Source organism: Bombina bombina, chromosome 1 (assembly GCF_027579735.1).
Source record: "Bombina bombina isolate aBomBom1 chromosome 1, aBomBom1.pri, whole genome shotgun sequence".
In the NCBI taxonomy this organism is placed as follows: Eukaryota; Metazoa; Chordata; class Amphibia; order Anura; family Bombinatoridae; genus Bombina; species Bombina bombina.
The window spans coordinates 1,043,851,594-1,043,870,000 of NC_069499.1; the positions used below are offsets into that span (position 1 = coordinate 1,043,851,594).

At 36.8% G+C, this 18,407-nt stretch overlaps 1 protein-coding gene across 2 annotated transcripts in view; it reads left to right on the top strand.

The window, feature by feature from the left end:
* MMP24 (matrix metallopeptidase 24) overlaps positions 1-17,709 on the top strand; it is a 520,603-nt gene extending 502,894 nt beyond the window's left edge. For both annotated transcript variants that reach the window (XM_053721040.1, XM_053720963.1), the window contains exon 9: positions 16,584-17,709. In XM_053721040.1, the coding sequence (XP_053577015.1) occupies positions 16,584-16,921 (338 nt within the window). In that variant the 3' untranslated portion in view covers positions 16,922-17,709. The remainder of the gene's footprint in view (positions 1-16,583) is intronic.
* Positions 17,710-18,407: the final 698 nt, after the last annotated feature.

Here is an 18,407-nt window from a genome sequence, read left to right on the forward strand (position 1 = left end):
TTAAAAAAAAAATTACATTTTTTCGCAATTTTAGGTTTGTCACTGAAATTATTTACAAACAGCTTGTGCAATTATGGCACAAATGGTTGTAAATGCTTCTCTGGGATCCCTTTTGTTCAGAAATAGCAGACATATATGACTTTGGCGTTGCTTTCTGGTAATTAGAAGGCCGCTAAATGCTGCTGCGCATCACACGTGTATTATGGCTAGCAGTGAAGGGGTTAATTAGGTAGCTTGTCGGGAGCTTGCAGGGTTAATTTTAGCTTTAGTGTAGAGATCAGCCTCCCACCTGACACATCAGACCCCCTGATCCCTCCCAAACAGCTCGCTTCCCTCCCCCATCCCACAATTGTCCCCGCTATCTTAAGTACTGCCAGAAAGTCTGCCAGTACTAAAATAAAAGGTTTTTAAAAATAATATATTTTTCTAGCATATTTACATATGCTGTGGTGTAACATCCCCCCTTAGCCCCCAACCTCCCTAATCCCCCCCAAAACAGTTCTCTAACCCTCCCCATCTGCCTTATTGGTGGTCCTCTTTTTTTTTTTTTTTGCAAAAAAAGTAGTTTTTTTCTTGGGGGGGGGGGGGTCTGTAGTGTAGCTTCCCCCCCCACAGACCAGCCCCCACCACCTGCCACACCAGATATGAGTGTTGGCACTGGGCAAGTGGGCACAGTATACGCTGTGAGCCTGACACACACGCTTGCAGGCAGGCAACTGCAATTAGATTACACAGAAAAAAAAAAAAAAAAGCAGACTGATGTTCTAGCCCTAAAAAGGGCTTTTTGGGGTGCTGTCCTTACAGCAGAGATCAGATGAGTCCTTCAGGACTGTAGTGGACACTGAATACACTAGCCTAGCTATTGATTTCCCTATTAAATCAGCAGCAGCTACACTGTCCCTCCTCTCACTAAGAATGCAGCTTCCGAATGAATCTAAAATGGATGCTGTCCAGGAGGTGGGAGGGTCTGGGAGGGAGGGTCTGCTGCTGATTGGCTGGAATGTGTCTGCTGACTGTGAGGTACATGGTCAAAGTTTACTCAATGATGAAGAATAGGGGGCGGATCGAACATCGCATAAGTTCGCCCGCCGCAGCGAACGCGAACATGCTATGTTCGCCGGGAACTATTCGCCGGCAAACTATTTGCGACATCACTAGTAGCCATCTTTACGTCCTCAGATATTGAGCATTATTAGATGAGAAGGACTATTATATACTGTATGTAGAAGCAGTAGACTTATTAATATACGTAAAAATTATTCCATACTTGAGGACTCACAGCGACCTCTTTGCTGCCCATACAAATATAGTCAACCGATACATCTAATTAATACAAATAATTAATTACAATATATGTATATTATCAATTTTGTTAGATGGTTTACGTTGCTCAGAAATATCTTACTCATACATGTTACTGAACATGTTAACACCATCCTACTGGCTATTGGAACTCATATATTAGATCATATTTAATTCTAAATACAATCGTGTACCGGTATAATTTTACAACATACTCACCACTATATTATAACATAAGTAGTTTCACCAGATATCGATGTTACATATCTATTAAGTGGGATATATAATAGCTTATCATAACTCAGAGGTTATCACACTTATCCTCTAGATAACCGCTTAGATATGGTAACTCGCAATCGGTTGTAATAGGAGGATACCCCACACTTTCACTCGAGTATTTTAGTTTATTACGAGAATACAAGTACTATTTACTCTAGTTTTTCATACTAGAACCTTATTGCCACGTTGACCTACGTATAGAATATACCTTAATATTATTATTTGGGCTATTATACCCCAAAGGCCTATTTACATAACTCTATTATATTAAGGAATCTATACATGACTACTCTATCCTAGGTTTTTAATTGTATATGTTTCCCCTTCTCCCTCAATTTTTACACACAAGACAAACTTTTTTACTGAATCTGTGATATTGTCTTTTCATATTGGGAAGGAGCCGGTAACCTGCAATATACACTGTGAGTAGATATTCATCTTTGTATGGTGTATTGTCTGATATTTCAGCACCACTATTTTGCACCTAGACTTATACAACTGAGGAAGGAAAGGAAAGGAAGATACCAACGACTGATACAAGCTGAACCAGCGCCTCCAGCTAGCACACCTGATAAAATTAATTTCCCCCTAGGAAACAATGGGGCTGCGTTAGGGGCTGAACGCTGCTTTTTTTGCAGGGGTTGGGTTTTTTTTCAGCCAGCTCAGCCCCATTGTTTCCTATGGGGAAATCGTGCACAAGCACGTTTAGCCAGCTCACCGCTGACTTAAGCAACGCTGGTATTGAGGTGAGATGTGGAGCTAAATTCTGCTCTACGCTCACCTTTTTGCGGCTAACGTCAGGTTTTAAAAAAAACGTAATACCAGCGTTGTCTTAAGGGAGTGGTGGGAAAAAAAGGTTCGTTAGCAATGCAAGCCCTACCGACAGAAACTCGTAATCTAGCCGAGAGTTTCTAAGAAAGGTGTGTGAGAACTACACCACAAGGATAACCCTTAGGAGGCGCTCTCTATATAACAAACTACAGAATCAATTGAGTAATTGATACAAGAATAATAAAAACACATTAAAGAGGCTGATAAGTTTTTAGCGCAGCTTACACTTTTATTGGATAGCACAGCTAGTGTGCTATTATGTGAGGGATTTGGCACACTCATGCTGTCCGACCTGCAGATGATATTGGGGCTTAGACTGTCGCTTATGCAATAATAAAATACTATTGCACTTTTGATTGTGCTCGAGTGATGTTATCTAATCAAGAAAAACTTTATTGCAAAAACAATGTAGAGGCGTCATTCTTGTTATTGGTTAAAAGTTGTCATGACAGTCAATGACAAAGTTATTTACTGGAACAAATCTATATATTATCTCCATAAATGAATCAAGTTAAAAACAAACATTTCATCAACAATTATTAAATCTCTTGTATGCCTTATAAACAGCCCAGAAATTAAAATATATAACTTCTAGATACCCCAGGCTGTAATCTAAGGAACAATTACATTTATGTGAAAACTCATATTCTTACGGACACAAATTCTGTTTGCTGTCGATTAAATGTAAAGTAAATATAGTTAAGGATCACAATCATCCTGCTTTTACTGACATGCCTATGATAAAGAGTTCCTGCCACTTCCCTCTGTAGAAGCCACTGTAGTAGGATTTAGAAAACAAATATAGATACATACAACAAAAACTAGTTGCTACAAAGAACACACTTTTTACCAAAGGAAAACAAAGACAAAAAAAACAATTATGACAATAACTAGTACTCCCCTATCATTTAGACAGTTTCAGGGGCTTCCCATTGTTAGAATATTTGCTGAGGGTAAGAGGTCCTATTTGCTATAGATATCTATTTAAAATAAAAACTAAAATCTTCTTCTAAGTGAAGAACAAACGGCCAGATTACGAGTTATTTCAACCGCTCACCTTTAACCCCTTAACGACCAAGGACGTACACCACACGTCCTAAAAAAAATACAGTTAATGACCGAGGACGTGTGGCGTACGTCCTTGGTCTGGAAAGCAGCTGGAAGCGATCCTGCTCGCTTCTAGTTGCTTTCTGTTTATTGCAGTGATGCCTCGATTTCGAGGCATCCTGCAATAACCTTTTTTAGCAATCCGGTGCAGAAAGAGCCACTCTGTGGCCCTCTCTGCACCGGACATCACCGGCTAAATCCGTTGGTGGGTGGGAGCCGGTTCGGGAGGTGGGTGGCGGCCATCGATGGCCCTGATGATGTGGAGGGGGGCGGGATTGTGGGTGGGGGTGATAGGAGGCGCGCATGGATGTGCGCGCATGCACAGGACGGCGGGGGCAGGCGCGTGCATGAGGAGGGAGCGGGTGGGAACCGCTACACTACAGAAAAATTATGTATTAAAAGTTTTAAAAAGTAGTAAATATTTATATAAAAATACATTAGTCAGGGGGTGGGCGATTGGTCTGTGGGGGGGGGGGGAGCTACAATACAGAAAAAGAACATAACAATAAAAAAAAACCCATTTCTCTTGCAAACTGGGTACTGGCAGACAGCTGCCAGTACCCAAGATGGCCCCCAATAAGGCAGAGGGGGAGGTTGGGGGCTAAGGGGGGATCAGGGAGGTTGGGGGCTAAGGGGGGATCCTACAAAGTAGCATATGTAAATATGCTAAAAAAAACTTAAAAAAAAAAACTTTTATTTTAGTACTGGCAGACTTTCTGCCAGTACTTAAGATGGCGGGGACAATTGTGGTGTGGGGGAGGGAAGGGAGCTGTTTGGGAGGGATCAGGGGGTCTGATGTGTCAGGTGGGAGGCTGATCTCTACAAACTACCTAATTAACCCCTTCACTGCTAGCCATAACACACGTGTGATGCACAGCAGCACTTAGCGGCCTTCTAATTACGAAAAAGCAACGCCAAAGTCATATATGTCTGCTATTTCTGAACAAAGGGGATCCCAGAGAAGCATTTACAACCATTTGTGCCATAATTGCACATGCTGTTTGTAAATAATTTCAGTGAGAAACCTAAAATTGTGAAAAATTTAGCATTTTTTTTAATTTGATTGCATTTGGTGTTGAAATGGTGGCATGAAATATACCAAAATGGGCCTAGATCAATACTTGGGGTTGTCTACTACACTACACTGAAGCTAAAATTAACCCTAGAAGCTCCCTACATGCTCCCTAATTAACCCCTTCACTGCTGGGCATAATACACGTGTGGTGCACAGTCGCATTTAGCAGCCTTCTAATTAGTAAAAAGCAAAACCAAAGCCATATATGTCTGCTATTTATGAACAAAGGGGATCCCAGAGAAGCTTTTACAACCATTTATGCTATAATTGCATAAATTGTTTGTAAATAATTTCAGTGAGAAACCTAAAGTTTGTGAAAAAAATTGTGAAAAAGTGAACAATTTTTTTTATTTGATCGCATTTGGCGGTGAAATGGTGGCATGAAATATACCAAAATGGGCCTAGATCAATACTTTGGGATGTCTTCTAAAAAAAAATATATACATGTCAATGGATATTCAGGGATTCCTGAAAGATATCAGTGTCCCAATGTAACTATCGCTAATTTTGAAAAAAAGTGGTTTGGAAATAGCAAAGTGCTACTTGTATTTATGGCCCTATAACTTGCAAAAAAAGCAAAGAACATGTAAACATTGGGTATTTCTAAACTCAGGACAAAATTTAGAAACTATTTAGCATATGTTTTTTTTGGTGGTTGTAGATGTGTAACAGATTTTGGGGGTCAAAGTTAGAAAAAGTGTGTTTTTTTCCATTTTTTCCTCATATTTTATAATTTTTTGTTAGTAAATTATAAGATATGATGAAAATAATGGTATATTTTGAAAGTCCATTTAATGGCGAGAAAAACAGTATATAATATGTGTGGGTACATTAAATGAGTAAGGGGAAAATTACATCTAAACACAAACACCGCAGAAATGTAAAAATAGCCTTGGTCCCAAACGGACAGAAAATGGAAAAGTGCTGTGGTCATTAAGGGGTTAATAGCGCTGCTATTACAGGTTTGCAAAAACTTGGCATTAGCAGGCAATATGGCAGCGTTGAGCTCCATACCGCACACAAATACCAGCGCTGCTTTGAGCTGCTTTTATGTGCTCGTGCACGATTTCCCCATAGACATCAATGGGGAGAGACGGCTAAAAAAAAGCCTAACACCTGCAATAATAAAGCTCCGTAATGCTGCCCCATTGATTCCTATGGGGAAAGAAAAGTTATGTTTACACCTAACACCCTAACATAAACCCCAAGTCTAAACACCCCTAATCTGCCGCCCCCGACATTGCCGATACCTACATTACACTTATTAACCCCTAATCTGCTGCCCCTACATCGCCGACACCTACCTACATTTATTAACCCCTAATCTGCCGCCCCCAATGTCGCCGCCACCCACCTACACTTATTAACCCCTAATCTGCCGCCCCCAACGTCGCCGCCACTATACTAAAGTTATTAACCCCTAAACCTCTGGCCTCCCACATCACTAACACTAAATAAATATATTAACCCCTAAACCTAACCCTAAGTCTAACCATAACCCTAACACCCATAACTTTAATATAATTAAAATAAATCTAAATACAAATTACTATTATTACCTAAATAATTCCTATTTGAAACTAAATACTTACCTATAAAATAAAACCTAAGCTAGCTACAGTATAACTAATAGTTACATTGTAGCTATCTTACGGCTAGATTACGAGTCTTGCGTTATGAGTAAAAAAGCAGCGTTAAGGCTCATAACGCTGCTTTTTTACTACTGCTGGTATTACGAGTCTTGCAGATTTAGGGGCACCGCACACTTTTTTGGCCTTACCGCAAATCAACTTACGCAATTTGCGTATAGTCTATTTTCAATGGGACTTCCATTGCGCCGGTATTACAAGCTTGTCCTGGGAGGCCAATGGGACTTCCATTGCGCCGGTATTACAAGCTTGTCCTGGGAGGCCAAAAAGTGAGCGGTACAACCTATACCGTCAAGATTCATAACACATTCTAAAGTCTTTAGTTATGTAGCATAAAACCCATAACTAAAGTGCTAAAAAGTACACTAATACCCATAAACTACCTATTAACCCCTAAACTGAGGCCCTCCCGCATCGCAAACACTATAATAAAAATATTAACCCCTAATCTGCCGCTCCGGACATCGCCGCCACTATAATAAACATATTAACCCCTAAACTGCCACACTCCCGCCTCGCAAACACTAGCTAAATATTATTAACCCCTAATCTCCCGCCCCTAACATCGCCGCCACCTACCTTCATTTATTAACCCCTAATCTGCCGCCCCAACTTCACCGCCACTATACTAAATTTATTAACCCCTAAACCTAATTCTAACCCTAACAACCCCTAACTTAAATATAATTAAAATAAATCTAAATAAAACTTACTATTAATAACTAAATAATTGCTATTTTAAACTAAATACTTACCTGTAAAATAAACCCTAAGCTAGCTACAATATAACTAATAGTTACATTGTATCAAGCTTAGGGTTTATTTTTATTTTACAGGCAAGTTTGTATTTATTTTAACTAGAATATTTAATAACTACCTAGCTAAAATAAATACAAATTGAGCTGTAAAATAAAACCTAACCTGTCTTACACTAACACCTAACCTAACCCTACAATTAAATAAATTCCCTAAATTAAATACAATTAACTAAATTCAATACAATTAGCTAAATTACAAAAACAAACACTAAATTACAGAAAATAAAAAACAAATTACAAGATCTTTAAACTAATTACACCTAATCTAATAGCCCTATCAAAATAAAAAAGCCCACCCAAAATAAAAAAAAACCTAGCCTAAACTACCAATAGCCCTTAAAAGGGCCTTTTGCGGGGCATAGCCCCAAAGAAATCAGCTCTTTTACCTGTCCAAAAAAATACAAACAACCACCCCAACAGTAAAACCCACCACCCACACAACCAATCCCCAAATAAAAGCCTAACTAAAAAAAACTAAGCTCCCCATTGCCCTGAAAAGGACATTTGGATGAGCATTGCCCTTAAAAGGGCATTTAGCTCTATTGCAGCCCAAACCCCTAATCTAACAATAAACCCTCCCAATACACCCTTAAAAAATCCTAACACTAACCCCCGAAGATCCACTTACAGTTTTAAAGACCGGACATCCATCTAGGGTTAGGTTAGGCGTTAGTGTAAAACAGGTTAGGTTTTATTTTACAGGTCAATTTGTATTTATTTTAGCTAGGTAGTTATTAAAGGGACAGTCTACACCAAAAATTTTCTTATTTAAAAAGATAGATAATCCCTTTATTACCCATTCCCTGTTTTTGCATAACCAACACAGTTATATTAATATCATTTTTACCTCTGTGATTACCTTGTATCTAAGCCTCTGCAGACAGCCTCCTTATCTAAGTGCCTTTGACAGACATGCAGTGTAGTCAATCAGTGAAGACTCCTAAATAACTTCACGGGAGTGAGCACAATGTTATCTATATGACACATGTGAACTAGCACAGTCTAACTGTGAAAAACTTTCAAAATGCTCTGAGCTAGGAGGCGGTTTTCAACTGTTTAGAAATCAGTTTGAGCCTAGCTAGGTTTAGCTTTTCAAAAATACCACCAAGGGAACAAAGCAAATTTGATGATAAAAGTAAATTGGAAAGTTGTTTAAAATTGCATGCCCTATCTGAATCATGAAAGTTTAGTTTTGACTTTACTGTCCCTTTAAATAGTTAATAACTATTTAGTAACTATTCTACCTAGTTAAAATAAGTACAAACTTGCCTGTAAAATAAAAATAAACCCTAAACTAGATACAATGTAACTATTAGTTATATTGTAGCTAGCTTAGGGTTTATTTTACAGCTAAGTATTACATTTTAAATAGGAATTATTTAGTTATTAATAGTAAGTTTTATTTAGATTTATTTTAATTATATTTAAGTTAGGGGGGTTAGGGTTAGACTTAGGAGTTAATAACTTTAGGATAGTGATGGCGACGTTGGGGGCGGCAGATTAGGGGTTAATAAATGAAGGTAGGTGGCGGCGATGTTAGGGGCGGAAGATTAGGGGTTAATAATATTTAACTAGTGTTTGCGATGCGGGAGTGCAGCGTTTTAGGGGTTAATATGTTTATTATAGTGGCAGCGATGTCCGGAGTGGCAGATTAGGGGTTAATAAATATAATGTAGGTGTCAGCGATGTCGGGGTGGCAGATTAGGGGTTGATAAGTGTAAGATTAGGGTTGTTTAGACTCGGGGTTCATGTTAGGGTGTTAGGTGTAAACATAAAATGTGTTTCACCATAAGAATCAATGGTGCTGCGTTACGGAGCTTTACGCTGCTTTTTTGCAGGTGTTAGACTTTCTTTCAGACGGCTCTCCCCATTGATGTCTATGGGGAAATCGTGCACAAGCACGTACAACCAGCTCACCTCTGACTTAAGCAGCGCTGGTATTGGAGTGCGGTATGGAACACAATTTTGCTCTATGCTCACTTCTTGCCTGTTAACGCTGGGTTTGTAAAAACCTGTAATACCAGCGCTGTAGGAAAGTGAGCAGTGACAATAATGTGAAAGTTAGCACCACACAGCTAATAACGCAAAACTCGTAATCTAGCCGTTAGGTTTTATTTTTATTTCACAGGTAAATTTGTATTTATTTTAACTAGGTAGATTAGTTAATAAATAGTTATTAACTATTAACTAGCTACCTAGTTAAAATAAATACAAATTTACCTGTAAAATAAAAATGAAGGATGAAGATAGAAGATGCCGTCTGGATGAGGACTTCTGCCCGTCTGGAGGACCACTTCTGCCTGTCTGGAGGACCACTTCTGCCGGATTCGTTGAGGACATCTTGCCGCTTGGATGAAGACTTCTCCCGGTAAGTTAATCTTTGGGGGTTAGTGTTAGGATTTTTTAAGGGTGTATTGGGTGGGTTTATTTTTTAGGTTAGGCCTTTGGGCTGCAATAGAGCTAAATGCCCTTTTAAGGGCAATGCCTATCAAAATGCCCTATTCAGGGCAATGGGGATCTTAGGTTTTTTTAGTTAGGATTTTATTTGGGGGGTTGGTTGTGTGGGTGGTGGGTTTTACTGTTGGGGGGATCGTTTGTATTTTTTTTTACAGGTAAAAGAGCTTATTTCTTTGGGGCAATACCACGCAAAAGGCCCTTTTAAGGGCTATTGGTAGTTTAGTTTAGGCTAGGGTTTTTTTTTACTTTGGGTGGGCTTTTTTTATTTTGATAGGGCTATTAGATTAGGTGTAATTAGTTTAAAGATCTTGTAATTTGTTTTTTATTTTCTGTAATTTAGTGTTTGTTTTTTTGGTAATTTAGCTAATTTTATTTAATTTATTTAATTGTATTTAATGTAGGGAATTTATTTAATTGTAGTGTAGTGTTAGGTGTTATTGTAACTTAGGTTTTATTTTACATGTCAGTTTGTTTTTATTTTAGCTAGGTAGTTATTAAATAGTTAATAACTATTTAGTAACTATTCTACCTAGTTAAAATAAGTACAAACTTGCCTGTAAAATAAAAATAAACCCTAAACTAGATACAATGTAACTATTAGTTATATTGTAGCTAGCTTAGGGTTTATTTTACAGCTAAGTATTACATTTTAAATAGGAATTATTTAGTTATTAATAGTAAGTTTTATTTAGATTTATTTTAATTATATTTAAGTTAGGGGGGTTAGGGTTAGACTTAGGAGTTAATAACTTTAGGATAGTGATGGCGACGTTGGGGGCGGCAGATTAGGGGTCAATAAATGAAGGTAGGTGGCGGCGATGTTAGGGGCGGAAGATTAGGGGTTAATAATATTTAACTAGTGTTTGCGATGCGGGAGTGCAGCGTTTTAGGGGTTAATATGTTTATTATAGTGGCAGCGATGTCCGGAGTGGCAGATTAGGGGTTAATAAATATAATGTAGGTGTCAGCGATGTCGGGGTGGCAGATTAGGGGTTGATAAGTGTAAGATTAGGGTTGTTTAGACTCGGGGTTCATGTTAGGGTGTTAGGTGTAAACATAAAATGTGTTTCACCATAAGAATCAATGGTGCTGCGTTACGGAGCTTTACGCTGCTTTTTTGCAGGTGTTAGACTTTCTTTCAGACGGCTCTCCCCATTGATGTCTATGGGGAAATCGTGCACAAGCACGTACAACCAGCTCACCGCTGACTTAAGCAGCGCTGGTATTGGAGTGCGGTATGGAACACAATTTTGCTCTATGCTCACTTCTTGCCTGTTAACGCTGGGTTTGTAAAAACCTGTAATACCAGCGCTGTAGGAAAGTGAGCAGTGACAATAATGTGAAAGTTAGCACCACACAGCTAATAACGCAAAACTCGTAATCTAGCCGTTAGGTTTTATTTTTATTTCACAGGTAAATTTGTATTTATTTTAACTAGGTAGATTAGTTAATAAATAGTTATTAACTATTAACTAGCTACCTAGTTAAAATAAATACAAATTTACCTGTAAAATAAAAATGAAGGATGAAGATAGAAGATGCCGTCTGGATGAAGACTTCTGCCCGCCTGGAGGACGACTTCTTGCCGCTTGGATGAAGACTTCTCCCAGATTCGTTGAGGACTTCTTGCCGCTTGGATGAAGACTTCTCCAACTTCGTTGAGGATGGATGTCTGGTCTTCAAAAACTGTGAATAAATTAAGGGATGAGAAGCGCTCTAAAGACACTATTAGTATAGGTGCTGTATAATAATTGCTTCTAAAGTTTGTCTGAATATGTTATAGTTCCCAAAAAACAATAGGAAATTTAACTAAATATAACACCTATGTGGACACTTATTTATATATCTATATAATATTTCATTAGACCCAATATATTTGTTAAACTAGTTTATATCCATAAAATACCAAACAGATAAAATTAATCTTTAAAAAATGACCAATTAAACACTTAATTGAGTCCTATATAATATTTCATAAAAAGTAGATAATACTGGTAAAATAGTTTATTCAATTATCATATAATTTCTGATCTTAACTAAAATATTCATCAACAATATAAAAAATGCATGTTTGTATTGTTCATCAACAATCGATATAAATTGAAGAGTGCACACTCTATTAAACTAAAAAACTTCAATTGACTAAAACCTTAAATCACTTATATTGAATGACCGTCTACATAGGAGTTAATCCCTGGTGGTCACGTGTCCTCTACTGGCCAGTAGGATGCTTAGATAAACGTTACTGTCAATTCAAAATTAGCAACCGTTATCTGTCACTTTAATTCTGTATTTCGTAGAGCAAACAATTTGTATCTAATACTGTGTATGTTACAAATTATTGCTGGTATAGTGTATTTGTCTCTCCAAATAAATGTGTATTGTGTGTATCCAAAGATTCGACTCTTAATGTTATGTTGCCAATCCAACTCTGGATTGGCAACATAACATTAAAAGTCGAATCTTTGGATACACACAATTTTTTAAGGGTTTTCAAAGTTTTTTTAAGGGTTTATTGGGTGGGTTTTATTTGTAGATTAGGGACTTTGGGCAATTTGTAAAAGAGCTAAATGCCCTTTTAAGGGCAATGCCCATCCAAATGCCCTTTTCAGGGCAATGGGGAGCTTAGGTTTTTTAGGTAGGTTGTTATTTTGGGGGGGGTTGGTTGTGTGGGTGGTGGGTTTTACTGTTGGGGGGTTGTTGTTTTTTTATTACAGGTAAAAAAGCTGATATCTTTGGGGCAATGCCCCGTAAAAGGCCCTTTTAAAGGGACAGTCTAGTCAAAATTAAACTGTCATGATTCAGATAGGGCATGCAAATTTAAACAACTTTCCAATTTACTTTTATCATCAAATTTGCTTTGTTTCCTTGGTGGTATTTTTGAAAAGCTAAACCTAGGCAGCCTCAAACTGATTTCTAAACCGTTGAAAACCGCCTCCTAGCTCAGAGCATTTTGAAAGTTTTTCACAGTTAGACAGTACTAGTTCATGTGTGTCATATAGATAACATTGTGCTCACTCCCGTGGAGTTATTTAGGAGTCTGCACTGGTTGGCTTAACTGCATGTCTGTCAAAAGCACTAAGATAAGGGGGCAGTCTGCAGAGGCTTAGATACAAGGTAATCACAGAGGTAAAAAGTATAATAATATAACAGTGTCGGTTGTGCAAAACAGTGGAATGGGTAATAAAGGGATTATCTATCTTTTTAAACAATAAAAATTCTGGTGTAGACTGTCCCTTTAAGGACTATTGGCAGTTTAGCGTAGGCTAGGGTTTTTTTATTTTGGGGGGCTTTTTTTATTTTTATAGGGCTATTAGATTAGGTGTAATTAGTTTAAATATTTGATCATTTCTTTTTTATTTTGTGTAATTTAGTGTTTATTATTGTCTGTAATTTAGATAAATGTATTTGGTTAATTTAATTTATTTAATTTTAGTGTAATATTAGGTGTTAGTGTAAGACTATTTACTAACTAGTCTACCTAGTTAAAATAAATACAAGCTTACCTGTAAAATAAAAATAAAACCTAAGATAGCTACAATGTAACTATTAGTATTTAGTCTTAAATAGGAATTATTTAGTTATTAATAATAGGTTTTATTTAGATTTATTTTAATTATATTAAAGTTAGGGGTGTTAGGATTAGACTTAGGGTTAGGTTTAGGGGTTAATATATTTATTTAGTGTTAGTGATGTAGGAGGCCATAGGTTTAGGGGTTAATAACTTTAATATAGTGGCGGCGACACTGGGGGCAGCAGATTAGGGGTTAATAATATTTAACTAGTGTTTATGGGTTAATATGCAGTGGTTTATGGGTTAATATGTTTATTTTAGTGTTTGCGATGTGGGAGGGCCTCAGTTTAGGGGTTAATAGGTAGTTTATGGGTGTTAGTGTACTTTGTAACACTTTAGTTACGTTGCATGATGGCCAAAAAAGTGTGCGGTACATGCCCCTTAGAAGTCTATGGGAAAGGAAGTTAGCGCAGCCACGCTGTCTGACCTCCAGATGTTAGCACGCCTGCGTCTTTCACTCGCTAACATTTTAGTTTCAACTTGTAATAGGAGCACAAGAATAGAGGCACTATTGATTTAACTTGAGCAGTGTTAGCGTACAATAGTGCTAATACTCCACTTGCAATCTAGCCCAATGGGTTTTATGTCCCTTTAAACCATGAACCACATTGCTTCCTATAGTCATTGGCTAACCAGATGTGTTCATTTAGCTCTAAGCAGTGCATTGCTGATCTGGAGCTGACTTTAAAAGGACAATAAAGTCATCATGATTCAGACAAAGCATGAAATTTCATACAACTTTGATGAATAAAATAAAGATCTACTGAATCTTAGACAATATTTTCATTTAGTTTATAATATTTTAATCAACACTTAAAGGGACAGTCTACACCAGAATTTTTATTGTTTTAAAAGATAGATAATCCCTTTATTACCCATTCCCGTTTTGCATAACTAACACATTTATAATAATATACTTTTAAACTCTGTGATTATCTTGTATCTAAACCTCTGCAAACTGCCCCTTTATTTCAGTTCTTTTGACAGACTTGCAGTTTAGCCAATCAGTGCCTGCTCCCAGATAACTTCACGTGCACGAGCACAGTGTTATCTATATGAAATACATGAACTAACACCCTCTAATGGTGAAAAACTGTTAAAATGCATTCTGAAAAGAGGTGGCCTTCAAGGTCTAAGAAATTAGCATATGAACCTCCTAGGTTAAGCTTTCAACTAAGAATACCAAGAGAACAAAGCAAAATTGGTGATAAAAGTAAATTGGAAAATTGTTTAAAATTACATGCTCTATCCGAATCATGAAAGTTTATTTTGGCCTTGACTGTCCCTTTAAAGGGACATTAAAAACATGCTACACAGCCTTAAAGGGACACTGAACCCAATTTTTTTCTTTCTTGATTCAGATAGAGCATGCAATTTTAAGCAACTTTCTAATTTACTCCTATTATCAATTTTTCTTTGTTCTCTTGCTATCTTTATTTGAAAAAGAAGGCATCTAAGTTTTTTTTTGGTTCAGAACTCTGGACAGCACTTTTTAATTGGTGGATAAATGTATCCACCAATCAGCAAGTACAACCCAGGTTGTTCACCAAACATGGTCCGGCATCTAAACTTACATTCTTGCATTTCAAATAAAGATACCAAGAGAATGAAGAAAAATTGATAATAGGAGTAAATTAGAAAGTTGCTTTAAATTTCATGCTCTATGTGAATCACGTAAGAAAAAATTTGGGTTCAGTGTCCCTTTAAATCTAACTTCTTCTGATCAAATAAAATTAAGTAAGCATGGATGTCTATTAAATCTGGTCAGCTTACCCCAAATTGTTCAAAAATGTTGTACCTGCGTCTGATGTTCCTATGCATGCTGCTATATTGTATTTTACACGAGTACAGCAGTCACGTGACGCGCACAGTACATTGCTCTATTATGTATGCTGCTAAGAGGAATCTCTCACTGTGATGCATGCAGAGCATGTGCACTGCTGTAGTGTTTGTAGAGACATTTTTATCTGTAAAGAAATAAAAAGTAATAAAAAGTATTTGCAACATCATAATATATATTAAAAGTTTTATTGTTCAAACCACATCACACTTTATAATGTGCCCTAAACAAATCTGATGAAGTGAGTGACGGCTACAGATACCAGACACTGTAATTAAAAATAGCAAGCTCTGGGGAGGGAGGGGGGAGAGAACAGTCCTGGGAATAATGGGTAAAGCCTTGCATAGGGAAATCCGGGGTCTGGTTATATCTAATGGTTGCCAAGCACTCCTGACCCTGCAGTACATAATACTGCACCGGGAGATCCTTATTCTTTCAGCCTGAACATTAGATCCCTTCTTGGGCTCGAAGCGTGACTCCTACTATTGGCTAACACAAGGCAGCCCAGCCTGTCACTGCCAGGGAGTGTGTGCAAACTTCACAACTGCAGCCTGTCACTGCCAGGGAGAGTGTGTAAACTTCACAACTGCAGCCTGTCCCTGCCAGGGAGCGTGTGCAAACTTCACAACTGCAGCCTGTCACTGCCAGGGAGCGTGTGCAAACTTCACAACTGCAGCCTGTCACTGCCAGGGAGCGTGTGCAAACTTTACAACTGCAGCCTGTCACTGCCAGGGAGCATCTGGCAACCATCTTCAAACTACTGATATGTCAAGCTGGCAGTAGGAATCACGCTTCGATCACAAGGCGGGTTTTAACATTAGGGTTGAAAGAGTAAATATCTCCCGCTGCAGTATTGTGTACTGCAGGGTCAGGAATGCTCAGCAATCATTAGATTATAACAAGACCCCGGAGCTCGAATTTCCCTATGCAAGGCTTACCCACTATTTAACGTACATTACAATTGTCTTTTTAAACAATTTGGGTAAGCTTCCAAGATGGCATAGACATCTGTGCTTACTTGCTTTTCAATAATCAGAAAGAGTTATATTTAAGAATATTATCTTTCAGGTGTTACGTGTCCCTTTAAAGTGCAGCGCTCAAAGATAAACCAGAGTCAATATAAACTCTATCAAGCATTGACATTTACAATATATTTTGAATTTACTTTATTTCATTTGAAATAGGTTGAAGATACAAAAATATATTTTGCCACAGATTGAATAGAGATTGTTAATTGGCAGTATATTCCCTGCTTCAATATGATGTACACCCACATTACTATACATGTGTTAACTTGAAAAAAATGACAAAAATGATAGGGACCATGACGCATTTTGTATTAATATTAATGCCAAGTCCTTTTTTTAGTGCTGGGTTTCCAATACATTTAAAATTTTGTTTACATCACTAGGCAATCAATTCAAATTCATCACTAAAAGATTAAAAATGGACATTATTTGTTTTTGTATCAAGATAAAACATTTGAATTATTTTTATATAGCTAAACTGTTTTACCATTAGCTACATTTTCTTTTTGATAATTTATATGTCATATTCTAGTGTGGTTTGGGAAATTGAATTAGAGTGGCTAAACATGTGTTACAATAAATATAATTATTGACTATTAAATATGTTTTTTTTCCCATCCCAGCTTATACCTATTTCTATAAAGGAAAAGAATATTGGAAGTTTGATAACCAAAAACTGACAGTGGAACCAGGATATCCAAGGTCAATTGTGAAAGACTGGATGGGCTGCAACCAAAAAGATGTAGACAACAGCAAAGACCGTCATTTGCCCCACGATGATGTGGATATTATGGTTACGATAAATGATGTACCGAGCACTGTAAACGCTATAGCGGTGGTAATACCCTGTATATTGTCATTGTGCATCCTTGTCTTGGTATATACTATATTCCAATTTAAAAATAAAGGTGTGCAACAAAACGTGACCTACTATAAGCGACCGGTACAAGAATGGGTATGACAAGATCTGGATGGTTTTTGATTTTTTTTTACATTTTTAGTTTTTATGAGGGCTACAAGGATAAATGGATTAAAAGTCCATGAGTCAAACTTTACAACTGACGTATGGATTATTAAATGTCCTGACTTTGCCAGTAAGGATAGAAATGATGAATTACAGAGACTGCCTTACACAGCGGAGCCTCTTTCATTCTTACTGCCTCATACTTATATCTTTTTCTAGTGTGCCATTTTCAAGAAGGTCCACTTTGTGATAGCCAGGTACCTCACTTGGAATTTCTACACATGAAGGATTACTCTGGCTGAAAACTTGTCTTGAAACCAGCTTTCAATACTGAAGTCGGATTCTTAAAAACATAAAAATAAAAAACTTATTTCTATGCCTTTGAGCTGAGAAGATCAAGCATTTGTTTCACTAATAGGGCAAATAATTGTCACTGTAAATTTCCTAAGTGGCAAGCCATATTAAGAACATATTTTTAATTGCACAAAAAAGAGGAATTCACCATTTTTCAGTCCCTGCTGGTCAGAAATATTACATAAAGTGATTGTTAATTATAGATTAATGAATTTGGTATTCTCTGCCTGCATAAAGAAATAGTTGTCAGCGTTATAAAAGGATGTCTTTCTTGATGGTTGATATCTCATTAAGAGCTGAGAACATGAATAAAAAATTAAATTCATATTCACTCATGGCGATATCTGGTAATTGTTGTATTCATGTAGAAACCTACAAGAAAGCAAATAAAACAAAAAAAATATATATAATAAAAACATGGTTTGGTTGAATATTGCAGAATACCAGGGTTTTTAATGTGTCTGTGTTCTGTTTTCAATAAACACATTAATGATTGGATTCATTTTTGTGTAGGGATTTTAAAAAGATTTTAACAGAATGGTCAAGTTTTTTTTAGTTACTGACCCCTTGTTGAAATTCACATACAGTACCATAGATATGATTGTTTTTTTTTTTGTTTGTTTTTTTTAAACAAATTACGAAATGTTTTCATGCATGAGATATTTTATAGGTCTTACATGAGTCAGATGTTACATATTCATTTTTTTCCTTATAATGCATCCAACATTTACCCACTATCATTCTGTTGTAATAACTATCCATCTGTCACTAAGAAGTAAATATTTAGCAAAAGAAAAAAAAATGGTGTGACGGCTACAACTGGCAAAAGTGTTTTAAGAAAAATATAACACGTATATAAAACATTGTGGCATGTTTTAACATATTTGATGCCAGATTATTTTTTTTTATAACTGAGAGTGCTAAAATCTCACCATTTATTTGTATACAATCTTTTTTTTGTAATGATCAGTTCACATTTTCAGTTCCTGCTGGTCAGAAATATTGCATAATTGAATAATAGATTATTTGTTTTTATTTAAGATTATTCTAAAATGTTTTAAGAAGCAAAGAATGTGTTTATTGTAGTTTAGCATTTTAAGGGCAGGAACAGAACATTTTATTATATTAA